The following is a 15,329-nucleotide window of genomic DNA, read 5'->3' as shown; positions in this document are numbered from 1 at the left end:
AGTGATGTAGAGGAGGCTCTCCAGCTTCAAATGTCTGGTTGTAATTTCCTGATGAACATGAGCAGCCGTGACCTGAGCTCTTCAACTCCTTTAACGAAGCTTTATAATGAAGCTCATCAGCAGAATTCCCAGCATGCATCACTGGAGAGTTCAACTTTCCTTTTTTAAAGAGAAGACATGATGGAAACTTGAGTGTTGTTAAGATCAGTCCAGGTTCTGTCTTTTCTTCATCATGAACTGAGATGAAGGTCGGAGTCCTAAACCTCAGTCCTGAACCCGACCCTGAGCTCACTCGTCTCCGGTCGTCAAGGCAACAGAGGAAGTGACATCAACATGATGCGGTGTGACTTTGTTTGATGACAGATTCATGATGGAGGAGCTCACACAGTGTCACAGGTCGAGACACACAACTGTGGTCCTGCACACACATTTATTCACTTATTCATGTCCTACAAATCCCACAATACCGTTCACCAGGACCCTTGAAGTTGTGTTAACAGGTGAAGTTGTGTTAATGTGAAGTTGCGTTAACAGGTGGAGGAGTGTAACAGGTGGAGTTGTGTAACAGGTGGAGGAGTGTAACAGGTGAAGTTGTGTAACAGGTGGAGGAGTGTAACAGGTGGAGTTGTGTAACAGGTGGAGGAGTGTAACAGGTGGAGTTGTGTAACAGGTGGAGGAGTGTAACAGGTGAAGTTGTGTAACAGGTGGAGTTGTGTAACAGGTGAAGTTGTGTAACAGGTGGAGGAGTGTAACAGGTGAAGTTGTGTAACAGGTGGAGGAGTGTAACAGGTGGAGGAGTGTAACAGGTGGAGGAGTGTAACAGGTGGAGGAGTGGGTCCTCAGCAGGTGGAGGTGTTGACCCCTGCCCTCCGGACGACCTCATGAGTCCATGGTGAGTTTCATGCTGCAGCTGTTCAGTAACAGGTTTAATCAATAAGGAGACACAACGAACATCTGGACTCATAAACTAACTCATTCAGTTTCAAACGGACGGAGGCACCACCTGCTCCTCATCAATATCAGACGATCAATACAGAAAATCAGCTCTAACTGAAACAGATCATCAGTTCACGTGTTTTAGGGTTAGAAAGACCTGAACCGACCAAACCTGCAGAACTCATCTCTGCACACTAGCATAGCTCACTGGTTGAGTTGCATTGTGGGAGATGTAGGCACCAGGTTTGCCCACAGCTGGACTGCGTCATAAAGCAGAAGGTGCCAGTCATGTACTGACAGTTCATCACTTCCCAGGCGCGGGAACAACCTCCTGCTCCACCCTCTGCCCGGCAGGTGGCGGTAATGCGCCTGGGAGCCGGTTTGTCCGCCGCCATTAAAATCCACAGAAGAAGAAGCGACGCTCGGTGGTGGAGGCGGTTCAGTCACCTGTCCGGAAGCCGCAGGAGCATTCATGACTGCTCAGGTGAGTTAGAACAGTCTGCGTGTTTCCTTTGTGACGTTGTTCTCATGATGTGAGCGTGTAGGGAGGAAGCACAAGCCAGACTCCATTGACATTTCTTGTCAATTTAACACCGCTTGGATGAACCAGACACTCTGTTCAACTAAATCAAACAGACCTGCATAAGTTACAACAGCATGTGTATTGATGAGTGAAGTGGGCGCCGAATTAAAGAAGGGCCACGTTTTAATAGAATAAATCACGTTCTTCCAGCTGTTAAGAGAAATCTGTCGTTAAGGTGATAAATATTTAAAATTGAAGTTTTTCTGATGGAGATCTTGTAGGGCCTGGTCTCTGTGTGTCATGGCTGCCTGAGGGCAGAAACGCACCAAACGCAGGACGTAGATCCTACTCAGACCTGAATCCGGTCCTGAACCCGACACTGAACCCGGTCCTGAACCCGGACCTGAACCCGGACCTGAACCCGGTCCTGAACCCGGACCTGAACCCGGTCCTGAACCCGGTCCTGAACCCGACACTGAACCCGGTCCTGAACCCGGTCCTCAGACCAGGTCAACGATCAGACTGTTACATGTTCATTTCAGTCAAAACCCGTTTGACGATATGATGTAAACAACAACTGGGTCGTTCAGGACTTGATTCCTGGTCCGGCTCAGAAGCTGTGTGTGTCACTGTGGTCTTCACTGACAGGATGTGTGACCTCTGACCCCTGACCTCTGACCTCAGGGTCAGGATTGGCTCAGATCCCAGGACAGAACAGAGGCTCTGGAGTCCACGTGTTCTTTAAGAACCTTGTTCATGTGATGAGCTTTAATGAGGAACCTCAGGTGTGCTCACCTGTGTCGTGTTGTGAGAATTTAAACATTTTCTTTTACAGATATTCTGCTTTGATTTGATTATTTTAAAACTTCTTCTATGGGATGAAAAGTTTTATTGATTTTTAGAATAAATGTGAGGATGAGGATTGGGTCTGTCTGTCACCTGTGTGGCTAATTCTGAAGGCCGTTACCTGATTGGTTAAAGTTCTTCAGTGCTGAAGTTTCACAGCTGTGTGTGTGTGTGTGTGTGTGTGTGTGTGTGTGTGTGTGTGTGTGTGTCTATATTTCCTCTTCAGGTGTGTGTGTTGTACTTCGCTAAGAGCGTGGAGCTGACTGGAGTGAAGCAGGAGGAGATTGTTGCCGTGCCAACACCAATCAGCAGCCGGGACCTTTGGAGTCTGTTGCTACAGCGACACCCGAGGTCACACACACACACACACACACACACACACACACACACACACACACACACACACACACACACCTGGGGTCACCACAGAGAACAGTGCTGATTGGCTGTTTACTCCTGATGAGGAGCCAGATACCAGCAGGGGCGGGGCATTGATCCAGAAAACATCAGCACAGTGATCATCACAAAGTACCCACAATGCAACACTGTCTGTACAGGAGTCAGCAAGTGACTGTGTCGTCCTCCAACACAGTGTGTGTGTGTGTGTGTGTGTGTGTGTGTGTGTGTGTGTGTGTGTGTGTGTGTGTGTGTGTGTGTGTGTGTGTATAGACTGTCTGTCCTGCAGGATCAGGTGGTGTTGGCGGTGCGTCAGCAGTACGTTGCCATCGGCGACCAGGTGGTGACTCTGGGAGACGGGGACGAGGTGGCCGTGGTGCCGCCGCTCAGCGGAGGATAAGAGACGGAGACGGTGATTCATTTTTAATCAAAGATCAATACACTGAACATGTCACTGAGGAGACAGACACACAACAACACAACTGAAGAGACAGAGACACAACAACACAACTGAGGAGACAGACGCACAACAACACAACTGAAGAGACAGAGACACAACAACACAACTGAGGAGACAGACGCACAACAACACAACTGAGGAGACAGACGCACAACAACACAACTGAAGAGACAGAGACACAACAACACAACTGAGGAGACAGACGCACAACAACACAACTGAGGAGACAGACGCACAACAACACAACTGAAGAGACAGACGCACAACAACACAACTGAGGAGACAGAGACACAACAACACAACTGAGGAGACAGACACACAACAACACAACTGAGGAGACAGACACACAACAACACAACTGAGGAGACAGACACACAACAACACAACTGAGGAGACACACAACAACATCACATGTTGATGTTTTTTTTTCAGTAATGTCGGAGGAACGGAGAGACGTCCTAAAGCTGAGCCGTGATTGGCTGTCTATACAGGAAGTGGTGGACGCTGTCAGCAGCACTTCCTGTGGAGCCGTTTCAGTTTTTATAGGTTAGAAAAAAAAAATCCAGATGTTTCCTCCACAAAGTTTAGAAGTATGTACCACAGTGTGTGTGTGTGTGTGTGTGTGTGTGTGTGTGTGTGTGTGTGTGTGTGTGTGTGTGTGTGTGTGTGTGTCTCACAGGTACGACTCGTGAGGATGAAGTGAACGGCAGGAAAGTGATTGGTCTGGAGTACGAGGTGTACGAGCTCATGGCCCAATCAGAGTTTACCAAACTGTGTGCTGACATCAGAGAGCGTTGGCCAACCGTGACACACATCTGTGTCCACCACAGGCTGGGGTGAGGCGCTAATGCTAACGCTAGCTGCTAGCTACTAATGCTAACCATGGTGTCTTACCAGTTTGTTGTTAAACTCTGAAGGGGGGGGGGGGGGTCGAAGGTCAAACTCACCTGAACGTCCTCCCTCAGGTGGGTGAAGGTGGGCGAGGCCAGTGTTGCCATGGCAATCTCGTCTCCCCACCGCCATGATGGCCAGCAGGCGATCCAGTACTGCATCGAGCAGCTGAAGGCCAGCGTCCCCATCTGGAAGAAGGTACTGAGGTGTCCTGATTATTGATTGATTATCATGTTTGATTGTTATTATTATTATTGATCATGTGACTGATCAACAGGAGGTGTATGACACTCGGGAGGCGAGCTGGAAGGAGAACTCTGAGTGTCCCTGGTCCAGTCACAGAACAGTTCAGAGAGAAAAGTGAAATCAAGGTTATTGATCTTTGATTGATTGTGTTGTGGATGAGCTGCTCTAATGATCGGTGTCAATAAACAGTGTGTTGAGTCTTTACACATGAACTCCAATAAACACATAAATACATAAACCTGGTGCTGTGTGCAGAGATGACATCATCAGAGGGGGACTGATCCTGATCCTCTAGGCCTAGTCCTAGTCTAGGCCCTGGTCCTGGGGTCTGGTCCTGACCTGTTGGGGCCCTGGTCCTGGGGTCTGGTCCTGTGTAGTGGACCTGTTCAGTGTGCTGGTCTCTGTAGTCTAGTTTCTGGGTCTTCAGAGACCTTTTGGCAATGAGCAATCAAACCTGGATCAGTTTCAACACGTCAGCTGAGTCTGATAAGAAATCTTGTTTTCCTCAGCAGTCTGTGACGTGGGAAACTTTCCCTCCTCACCCTTTATATGAGGAAACCGAGATCAGTGACTCACCTGTGTGGGTGGAACTTACCAGGTAACTGGTGTGTTTAGACAGAGCATTGAATATTAATTTCCTGAAGGAGGTTATGACTCTGTTTCAGAAAAATCTGTAAAACATCATCCGTGCTCACGTTAGATGATGTTGATGACTTTCACAAGAAGTTAAAGCTTAAGTCTCCAATTTAACCATTTAATATTAAATGTTAAATATGATGGAAGAGATGGAAAGACACCAACTTTAAATCCTGTTAATGACTTTAAATGATATTTACACTTAAATTAATGAACCACACCTTAACAGCTGCTGTGTTTGATGAACAAATTAAAATTGTTTCCTGTGTCTAAAGCCTGAACTTTCATCTTAGTCCCTTTCATCTTTATTTGTATTTAAAATGATAATAAACTTTATTTGTTCAGAACAGTTTAAATCTGTGCAACCAGTAAATAAGAGAAGATCAAGGTAAAGTAAAAATATGCAGTAAAAAACAGGAAAATAAACATCAAACAAAGATAAAACTTTGTGCGGACATTGATGAAAGACATTTTAAATCATCCTTTGAGTCTCCCAGTGTCTCATGTTTTGTTTTTTCCACAGTTTGACCTGACCTCTATGAAAAAGTCGTGTAAATTTCGAGTGTGTTGAACCCCGACATTACCGGAACCATTCAAACACAAATAAAAACCTTTATTTTGAAGTTGGCAGGAAGTAGTCCTCTCCGTTACCTCAGTCCCGTGCCTGCCGCCGCCCCCCCGCTGGTCAGCTGACTGTCGGCCGGTCTGCTGACAGTCAAACCACTGGAGCTCGCACCTTGACCCGGCCGTCAGCATCCCCAGGCCGAGCTTGGTCTTTGTATCCCCATCACCCGAGCCCCTGACCGGGACCGATCCCTGACGTGCCCCGCTATCGGCGGGAGGCCGGACCGTGGGCCTAAACCAAGCCCGGATCCTCTGACTCCGCTCCGAGGCCAGTTCATCGACTCTATCTCGATCATCCGGGACCCCGAGCCGGCCCTCAGCCCCGGCAGCCCCCGCTGACCATGGCCCTGCTGGACCTCGCCATGCAGGGACTCGCCGTGTTCGGCTTCATCCTGTTCTTCGTGCTGTGGCTCATGCACTGCATGTCCATCATCTATGTGTGAGTGGCGGCTCCATGAGGCTAACGGCTAGGCTAACGGCTATGCTAACAGCTAGCGGAACGACGCTTCTTTTTCCTGCGTTTATCTCTGTGGTTTTTACAAACATGTTTGTCACTTTCAATATGAAAGAAAAAAATCAATTTAGCGGAGCTCCTCTGCGGGTTTCTGGATGTGGGATAGCCGATTAGACCTCCAGATCTGGACGGTTAGCTGTTGGGCGTTTTCCTGGTTAACCGCTAGCCGGTTAGCTCTGTCAGTGAATTCCGCTCACTCGGGTCCGTGAAGCTCGTGGAAACTGAATCAATAATCGGATAATTTATATAAAGGTATCCAGCGGGGTCAGTTAGTAAGGAAGCTAATTTATTTACAGTATTTACATTATTTTACAGGTTCCGTCGCGGTTCGTTAGAGTTAGCCTAAACATGTCCAGTTTCCTCTGTTGACGTCAAAGTCCATAGAAAAATGTGATGATTTAATGATGTTGTGGTCAGCGGCCGTTGATCTCTCACGGTGGAGAAGAGGAAATGGCTCATTAAAATGTTAAGACTCGGTTTTTAAATCGGTATTAAACTCACTCACGTAAAACGACTTCATCCACCAATTTCAAGGTTTTAAATACATTTCAGGTTATTCTCAGGACTGTTTCCACCAACTTTACAGGGTGGCTGTCGGTACAGATTAAACTAAACTTGTCTCCTTTTATCGGAATGAATAGATAATAATAACAGAGGTTTTAGTTTTAGAAACTATGCATTTTTCTGTAGTGATTCACTTGTGACCATAATGACGACGGTTTAAAACCGACAGATGTTGTAACTGTGTTCGGTGCAGTAGATTGTGTAAGGCTTGAGTTATGAGGCAACATGGGTTTTCCAGTATTTCTTACTCAATTAGTTCCTTAGGTGTGACTCTAAAAATCAGATTTCAACACCTGTGGTCTGGTTTTGATGTGTTTAGTTACACTACATTGAACCCTAGTCTTTAACTTGTCATGTTGGCCTGGAAATTCAATGAAAGTTCCTGAAAGATCATTGATTTTAGGGATAACAATGATAACAATCCAGCTTTGTAGTCTTTGGCCTGTTTATCTGTATTTTCTTCATTTACCTAAATACACAAAATATCCAGAGGTAAACACTGTTTATGTAAAAGATTAGTGGGTTTTCAGAAGTATCCAGGACTTTTAAAGACCCTCCAGATCTTTTCAGGGTTACAGACTATTTATAAATCCTCTGAGACTGTTGATGAAAATTGAAAACATGTGAAGGGAGATTTCCTGATAAAATACAGAAGCACTTTCCCACGCTGTAAGAAAAGGGACATTACGGAGTGTGTGGTGTGTTCAGGTTCACACTGACTCATTACAGATGAACTGAGACTGAATTAAGTATTGAATCGTCCTGTGGACATGTGTGGTGACTGTGACCTGTGACCTCTGCTGACTCCACATCTGTTATTAGATTCACTCCTTTTATCAGCTGGATCTCATCTGTCATTCACTGGTTAACTAGAAACGGGGAAGAAAAGACCAGCAGAGCAGATGTCACCACGCCATGTGACACGACCAGCTCGTGACGTGAACTTGCAGGATGGTTGTTGTTACTGGGTTCACAGGCGCCGTTAAACAGAGCGGTCTGTTTAACCATCAGAGTCTGTGTCTGTGATGTTGATTCATCAGTTGATCTTCGTTCAGACCCTGAAACAATGACTGAAACAATGAGATACAAGAGGCTGAAAGGAGTTTCCTGCTCAGGGTGTCTGGGCTCGGCCTCAGAGACAGAGTGAGGACTAATCATTCATCATTTACCTGTGAATGTAAACGCAGCTTTAAATCCTCAGCTTCTCTCTGTCTGACCTCAACAGTTTGTCACAAACACAAACAGGTGGTCTGAGTCTCATCATCACATTTACATCGACTCATCTGTCGCAGAGCCGCTGTGAGGACCAGCTACAGTCAGAGTCTAGAAGCTGATTGAGAACCAGCTTCAGTCAGAGTCTAGAAGAAGAAAACTGATCCCAGTGTTTGGAAATGAACCTCCTGTTGCGTCACAGTTGTGGGACGGTTTTGTGTTTTTCTGATTTAGGTGCTGATGAGCTGAAGGCTTCTGACCTTTGACCTTTGTCTCTCTGCCTTTTTAGGCGTCTCCATCTCCACAAGAAAAGGTCAGAGGTTAAACAGTCCTTTGTGCAGCTTGCAGGAGTTTCTCTGCTGAAGCCACTAAAGGGCGTCGACCCGAACCTGATCTCCAACCTGGAGACATTTTTCACACTGGATTACCCCAAGGTGACTATTACACCCCCCCCCCCCGCTAATTACCCCTCACTGCCATCCAACTGCCCCGACAACCATCAGATCCCTTACATCCCACTTACTGTCTTACTGCCACCAGCCAACATTTTAGCTATCCCAGACCATCTGACTTCCCTAACAACCTTCTGACTGCCCCAACGTCCATCTGACTGCTCCAACAACCTTCTGACTGCCCCAATGACCATTTAACTGCCCCAGCCTCCATCTGACTATGCCAAACTGCCCAATTTCTACCGTTTTACTGCCCCTGACTACCATTCTCCTACCTCCCACTTTGCCCAAACCACCATGTGATTGCCCTGTGGTACAGTCTGACTTCCCAGACGACCGTCAAATTAAACATCGTCAGTTTTTCAGGGTTGTGTAATTGAATCGCTTGTGTTGCAGTATGAGATCCTGCTGTGCGTTCAGGACCAGGACGATCCAGCTGTTGACGTCTGTAAAAAGTTGTTGGGCAAATATCCCAACGTCGACGCTCGATTGTTCATCGGTGAGGAGCAACTGGTCTTTTTTTGTTTCCTTGTTTACTGCTCTTGTAACTCACTTCATCTGATTTGATTTGATCAGTCTTTCATTAGCAGCTAATGTTAGCATGTGTTCCTTGGTTTTCAGGGGGGAAGAAAGTTGGAATCAACCCCAAGATCAACAACCTGATGCCAGGCTACGAGGGAGCTAAATACGGCCTGGTGTGGATCTGTGACAGCGGCATCAGAGGTCAGCACCACCGCTGCTCATTTAGTTTGACAGTCAACTGTTCCTGATCAGTGCTAATGCTAACTCTGTGTGTGTGTGTGTGTGGGGCAGTGAAACCTGACACCCTGACAGATTTGACCAATCAGATGACAGAGAAGGTGGGATTGGTCCATGGGTTGCCATATGTTGCTGACCGCCAAGGCTTCGCCGCCACACTGGAGCAGGTACGGCTAATAAGCTAACGCCATGCTCACACTGCTTATGGTTTAATGCTAACATGATAAAAGCTTTTAGCGACCAAATACTAATGCTTACATCATGGTTAACTGTGTTTATGAGCGCTATTTCGCATTAGCCTTTGAAGCTAATATAACACATGTATAACTTGTATTTTTCAGGTGCACTAATTAGCTGTTTGATGCTAACACGTACTCATTTCCTAACAGTGTAATATACTAACTCTATCATTAGCTTGCTGCTCTTATTTCTGCGCTCTTTACTCCTGTGTTTTGGCTGCTGTAACGCACAAATTTCCCCGTGGTGGGATCAATAAAGTCCTATCTTATCTTATCTTATCTCTCTAGCTTCTCCATTTCAGCTGACATAATGACAGTAAATGATTTTCGTGGCTTTCTTGATGCTAACAGATGCTTACCTGTCTCCAGGTGTATTTTGGGACGTCCCACCCTCGTTCCTACATCTCGGCTAATGTGACGGGGATAAAGTGTGTGACGGGGATGTCGTGTCTGATGAGGAAGGACGTGTTGGATCAGGCCGGTGGTTTGGTCGCCTTTGCTCAGTACATTGCTGAAGATTATTTCATGGCTAAAGCCATCGCCGACAGGTTAGCACGTTAGCATTAGTACCTGACAGATGTTTTTGTGTTTAAAGCTGTTCGGATGATGATTTATTTATTTCCTGTCCTTCATCTGTTTCTTCAGAGGTTGGAAGTTCTCCATGGCAACACAGGTGGCACTGCAGAACTCTGGGTCATACTCCATTGGCCAGTTTCAGTCCCGCATGATCAGGTGAACTCAGAACTCTTCATCTGATTGGCTGTTTATATTATTCACATCTGACCCAGTCTATTATCAAGTCTATGACATGAATGAAAATTAACCTAAACTATTTGTTTACTATCAAATATGATCAAAATCCACAAACGAGGATTCAATCAATCATTTTCTTTTCTTCAACTAATTGATTAACTGTCAATCAAATAAGTTGATACAAATAATGTTCAATATTTTCAGGTGGACGAAGTTGAGAATCAACATGCTTCCTGCCACCGTGTTAGAGCCTGTCTCAGAGTGCTTCCTGGCCAGCCTCATCATTGGCTGGGCTGCTCATCATGTGTTCAGGTACACAGCCAATCAGACAGCGGGTTATGATGTGCGACTGTATCCACCTGGTCAGGTGTCAGTCTGTGGATTTAATGGAAACAGTCGATTCTTCTCTGTGGATTGAAAGGATGGTAGGAAGGTGTGACGTCGCTCGGACTCTGTTTAAATGGATCCAGATGTGGATCAACATTATAAACAAAGGTTTATAATAAAGAGCAGGAAGATTTATGGATATTTAGATTAAAGTACTTCATTTTATTTTCTTTGTATTTTTTATTTATTTGTCTATATAAATGAAGGATAGTGTTAATGATGCACTGATGACAGGATGTTAGATAAATATCATGTGTAAGGAAATGGCTGTGTGTCTGTTGTAGGTGGGACATGATGGTTTTCTTCATGTGTCACTGTCTGGCCTGGTTCATTTCTGACTACATTCAGCTCACCGGAGTTCAGGTATCAAATATTCAACTCTATTCAAATATCAACCTGCTCGTTATAGACAGACTCGTTTACTGTGTATCTAAAGAGTTTTAGACTTTTATGTTGTTTTATGAACATAATATTTCATATCTGTGGACTGTAGAGAAACGTTTGCTTCATATTCAAACATTTCAAAAACAAAACAGTAAATAAAATAAATGTTAAAACTACATTTTAAACAACAAAGATAAAACTTGTTTTTAAATAAAACAAATATTTAATGCAATAAACACTAAAACAAATAATATCAAATTAAACAAATTGTTTTTATAAAAGTTTAAAAAAATATAAGCTAAATGTATTTAATGTATAAAATTACATTAGAAATAAATGGAAGAATTTATAGCCTGTATCTTACAGGTTGAGATTCTCAGCCTCTTATTGATTGGTGATTGATCAGTGACATCATCCTGCAGGGGGGCCCTCTGTGCTTTTCGAAGCTGGACTTCGCCGTTGCCTGGTTCATCAGAGAGTCGATGGCGGTGCAGATCTTCCTGTCAGCTCTGTGGGACCCGACCATCAGCTGGAGGACGGGTCGCTACCGGCTGCGCTGTGGCGGCACCGCAGAAGAGATCCTTGATGTCTAGTTACCACGGCAACTGGTTGCACCTTCATCTTCCTCCTCTTCCTCTTCTCCTTGAACATGGGTGGGGGGCGAGAAAAAAAGACTGATGTTTATTTGTTTTGTTTTTTATCAGAAAAAAACTGAAGTGTGTGTGTGTGTGTGTGTGTGTGTGTGTGTGTGTGTGTGTGTGTGTGTGTGTGTGTGTGTGTGTGTGTGTGTGTGTGTGTGTATTTTTAACTATTTATGTTTCTTTTGGTGCTAAATGTAAATGATGCCAGAACAAGCCAATGAGATCGCAGGAAGGAAGACAAAACAAAAAAAAAAAAGAAAATCAGCCAATCAGAGGAGTTAAAATTCTCTCTCCTCATTGGCCGACTTTTCTGTTTTTCCTCTGTTGGCTTCACTGTTAGTGTTTCACCAGTTTTTTATGAAAACAGCCAAAATAATTAGAGTTTTTAAATCTGAACTGTGACTGAACCTGAAGTTAAAGCATCGACATGTTTTACTTCGTCTGAATTCGTCTCGATCTCCCTTTGAAATTTCCTCAAGGTAAATTTTTTACCTGCATACATTTTTTGTCAAGTTCAAATAAACGTTTTCATTCTGAATATTTCTAGGGTTCAAAAACAGAAATGTAAGAATCCTGCTTTTGTGTCTCCAGGTTTTGGTAGAGACTCTGTGAATGAAGGTTTTTGATCCTCTGACACTTTTTCACAGATGATTTTAAAAGCCTTAAAAATTTAAACTTGAAATAACTTGAGGAAAATTTTGAAGTGAATTCAAACAGACGTTATCAAATTAAACTATAAGTTCAGTTGTGGTGAAATTTCAGTTAGTTTCTAATTATTTCAGCTGTAATTTCTATAAAAACACTGCAAATAGTTTTGCATTAATTGAATTTTGGCCAAAACCCGAACGAGTAGCTAAACACAGAAACCTTCACCAGAGAAAAACTCACTCAGATGTTTTCATGTGTTTATGTCTCATTGTTACAGGAAACTAGTCACCTAGACACCACGGGTCTTTTATAGGAACTGCTGATGTTTTTCAGGAACCAGGAACTAAATTTACTTTTCCTGTCGTGGGGTCTGATTTTCTGAGACTGTGCAGTTTGTTTCCCTTCAGTTCTTCAGTTGTCGGTTAAACACAAACGAGCTGAAGGAGCCTGAACGTTGTTTCAGTTTTGTGCCCGTGGCTCCAACTATTTGGTTGAAAAGGTGAATTATCTCAAAATTATAAAATCCAGTCGTTATTACAGTAAAATGACCAGTTTGTCTCGTTTGCTTCTGTATAGTTGAGTGTCAAAATGAAACATATTGATTTGTGAATACAGTCAGAGAGGAGAGTGATTTCTGATAAATGTTCTCTGTTCGGCTTATTTAGGAAAAAGAAACAAAAAACAACCTGTCATTTTCCAGAAGAAGAAGAAAACTGCCTCTAAAGATTTAAAGACTCAGATCTTTGTTTGGACAAAACTGGTCTAAAAAACAGACAAAAACTGAAAACCTGTAATTTCACAAGAATTAATCACGGAAAAATATCTTTGTTAAGTTTTTATTAAAATAGTTATAATGAGTTACAAAATTCTTTTTGTAATTAGTAAAAAAAGATTCTGTCATGGTCTTTATTTAATCCTCATGGATTAATTTCTTGTTCTGAAACCATTATACAAGTAACTCATAATTGTGACATTTATTTTGTAAGTCAGTCTCATAATTGTAAAAAATGTATTTTCTGAGATGTTCTCCTGGCGAAATTTAATAATTAAAAAAAAAACAAACCAAAAAAAAAAAAAACATTGTACAAAGTGTTTCCACAGAAAAGTTAAAAACACAAGTGGCCAATGAGATCAGAGAATCTTTAACGACAATGAATCGGTTTCTAAGTTTTGTTTGTGTTCATTTTATTTCTTTTTTTTTTTTTTTGGGGGGGGGGGGGGGGGTTACCTGGTAAAAAAAAAAAAAAAAAGACTAATACATGGTTCAGCACTGAATGAATTCCAGTATTCTGTGACGTTGAACGGTCACAACATTTCATGTGATTCTCAAAAAACATCGGACCAAAAAAAAAAAGAAAAAAAAAAAAATGCTCACGTCACTGAAACTTTTTTGTTCTGCAGTCTAACACTGTGTGTGTGTGTGTGTGTGTGTGTGTGTGTGTGTGTGTGTGTGTGTGTGTGTGCGCGTGTGTGGACGATCACTGGTGTTTTGTAAAGCCGCATTACTTTTACTGCTAGCTGTTAGCATAGCCACAGGCGGTTTGGTTGATGACATCAGCGTTGAGTCGGACGAACCCCTGACACCGTCGTCCAATAGGATCAGTAGGATTCTTCCTTGTTTATTGTTGTTGTTTTTTGAATGACAGTTTTCTGAGGTGGCCTGCAGACTGAGCCGACCACAGCGGAGGATTGTGTCAACGCAGGAACAATAAAGTTTTATCCTTTCAAAGATGAACTTTAATCAGTAGCAGTTTGTTTGTTGGAAATGTCCTGGTTTGTGATTGGCTGAGGACAGACAGTCGATGCCACTGGTTGTCAGATTATTTATTTATTCAGTGATTCATGCTACAACTTCCTGTCACACATTCATTATAAATAAAAAATTCAACTGTTTTTTTTTTGTTTCTAAATCAAGCACAGATAAAAGCCCCCCCCCAACATGCACTGGTTCAATATTAAAAATATTTCATATAATAACAATAATAGTCCCACCTGCTCCCACGATGCACCACAAGTACTTTACATTCATTAACATGAAGAAACAAAGGACACATTCAGGTATAAAAACAGTTTGATGTCAGAGGCCAATCGCACTGTTTCCATCTGTAAACAAATCTGTTTGTTTTATTCACAGTTCACAGGAAAAAAGAAAAGTGAATTTCAAAGTAAAGTGGGAGAAGAGCTCTGAACAGTTTCAGATTCTCTAAATAATTTTAGATAAGTTTTAAAAGTATTTCACAAACTTAAGTGTTTTTAGATTTTCAAATATTTCAGACATTTTGTTTTCATGTTACAAGTAACTCCTTGTTTCTCATGTAGCGTGGTCCAAGCGTGTAACCTAGAGTAACTGTGTGTGACATAAACATACAAGATAAGTCTTAAACATGTAACATGTAACAACAGCTGTGATCGCACAGTAGTACACACAATGTAAAACAGATTGTAGGAAGTCATTCATGTTGAAGTGTGTATCATGGTTTAAAACAAGTATTTCAACATGTTACAACACTTGTAATGTGTAACAAGCTCATGAACATAAGTGTGTAAAAGTATTTTACAGTACGACACAATACATCTCTTATAACGTGTAGTGAAATGCTCAAGTATACAAGTAGTAACTAACAAATTACTTGTGCCAAGTACATAACATACAAGCGTAACGTGTACTTGTATCTACATACTTGTAATTTCACACTATACATGTTATAATGTGTAACATTATACAAGTATTTAAAGTAACATCTTAAAATACTCACACCCACATGTATTGTGTAACGAGTACGTAACCTGTTCCAGGTGCTACTGAATCATTGTGACATGGAACAAATGAAACAATTAACATGTTCATGTAAGATTGAAGTTTACAACTAATTAACACATAACATGTAAGAATACTTAAAAGTTCCCAATTTTCCAAGTATGTAACATACAAGTGTGTAACGCTACAAGCCTTTGTTACATCTGTAACTTGTTACAACTTGTATGTGAACTGTTGGCCGTTATTTGTACCAACATGTATTCTGACATATTACATGTGCAGTGTTACCTTTCAAGTTTTAAAACATAAAATGTTTTCAAAACGTTTGGTTGCAGCCAATCAGGAGCATTGAGGTCATGATTTCCCCTGTGTATTTGTTTGTCTGCAGGTTTACACAAAAATTAAATTCACTGAATTCATTCTTTGGCTTTGATTGACTCCTGACGTGGGTAAAATAAAA

The 15,329-nt window shown here is 42.5% G+C and overlaps 3 protein-coding genes across 3 annotated transcripts; all 3 read left to right on the top strand.

Moving 5' to 3' along the window:
* The first annotated feature begins 1,265 nt into the window (after positions 1-1,265).
* On the top strand, positions 1,266-3,113 carry mocs2 (molybdenum cofactor synthesis 2). The gene is made up of 3 exons (XM_071472144.1): positions 1,266-1,420; positions 2,532-2,656; positions 2,975-3,113. Exons 1-3 carry the CDS (start codon positions 1,409-1,411, stop codon positions 3,099-3,101), a joined length of 264 nt encoding a protein of 87 aa, XP_071328245.1. The 5' UTR covers positions 1,266-1,408; the 3' UTR covers positions 3,102-3,113.
* On the top strand, positions 3,093-4,536 carry LOC139614677 (molybdopterin synthase catalytic subunit). Its single transcript, XM_071472142.1, has 5 exons — positions 3,093-3,113; positions 3,594-3,707; positions 3,841-3,997; positions 4,127-4,250; positions 4,330-4,536. The coding sequence occupies exons 2-5, from the start codon at positions 3,596-3,598 to the stop codon at positions 4,414-4,416; spliced, it is 480 nt and encodes a 159-aa protein (XP_071328243.1). The 5' UTR covers positions 3,093-3,113; positions 3,594-3,595; the 3' UTR covers positions 4,417-4,536.
* A 1,037-nt stretch (positions 4,537-5,573) lies between these two features.
* ugcg (UDP-glucose ceramide glucosyltransferase) lies at positions 5,574-13,852 on the top strand. The gene is made up of 10 exons (XM_071472134.1): positions 5,574-5,997; positions 8,138-8,282; positions 8,697-8,799; positions 8,922-9,023; positions 9,114-9,226; positions 9,668-9,846; positions 9,944-10,030; positions 10,256-10,363; positions 10,723-10,801; positions 11,245-13,852. Exons 1-10 carry the CDS (start codon positions 5,900-5,902, stop codon positions 11,413-11,415), a joined length of 1,185 nt encoding a protein of 394 aa, XP_071328235.1. The 5' UTR covers positions 5,574-5,899; the 3' UTR covers positions 11,416-13,852.
* The last annotated feature ends 1,477 nt before the right edge of the window (positions 13,853-15,329 follow it).

This window comes from Trachinotus anak, unplaced genomic scaffold (genome assembly GCF_046630095.1).
Source record: "Trachinotus anak isolate AG129_WGS33_773 ecotype Australia unplaced genomic scaffold, CSIRO_AGI_Tana_v1 ptg000035l, whole genome shotgun sequence".
Taxonomy (NCBI): Eukaryota; Metazoa; Chordata; class Actinopteri; order Carangiformes; family Carangidae; genus Trachinotus; species Trachinotus anak.
This window is presented reverse-complemented; position numbering and strand designations above follow the sequence as displayed.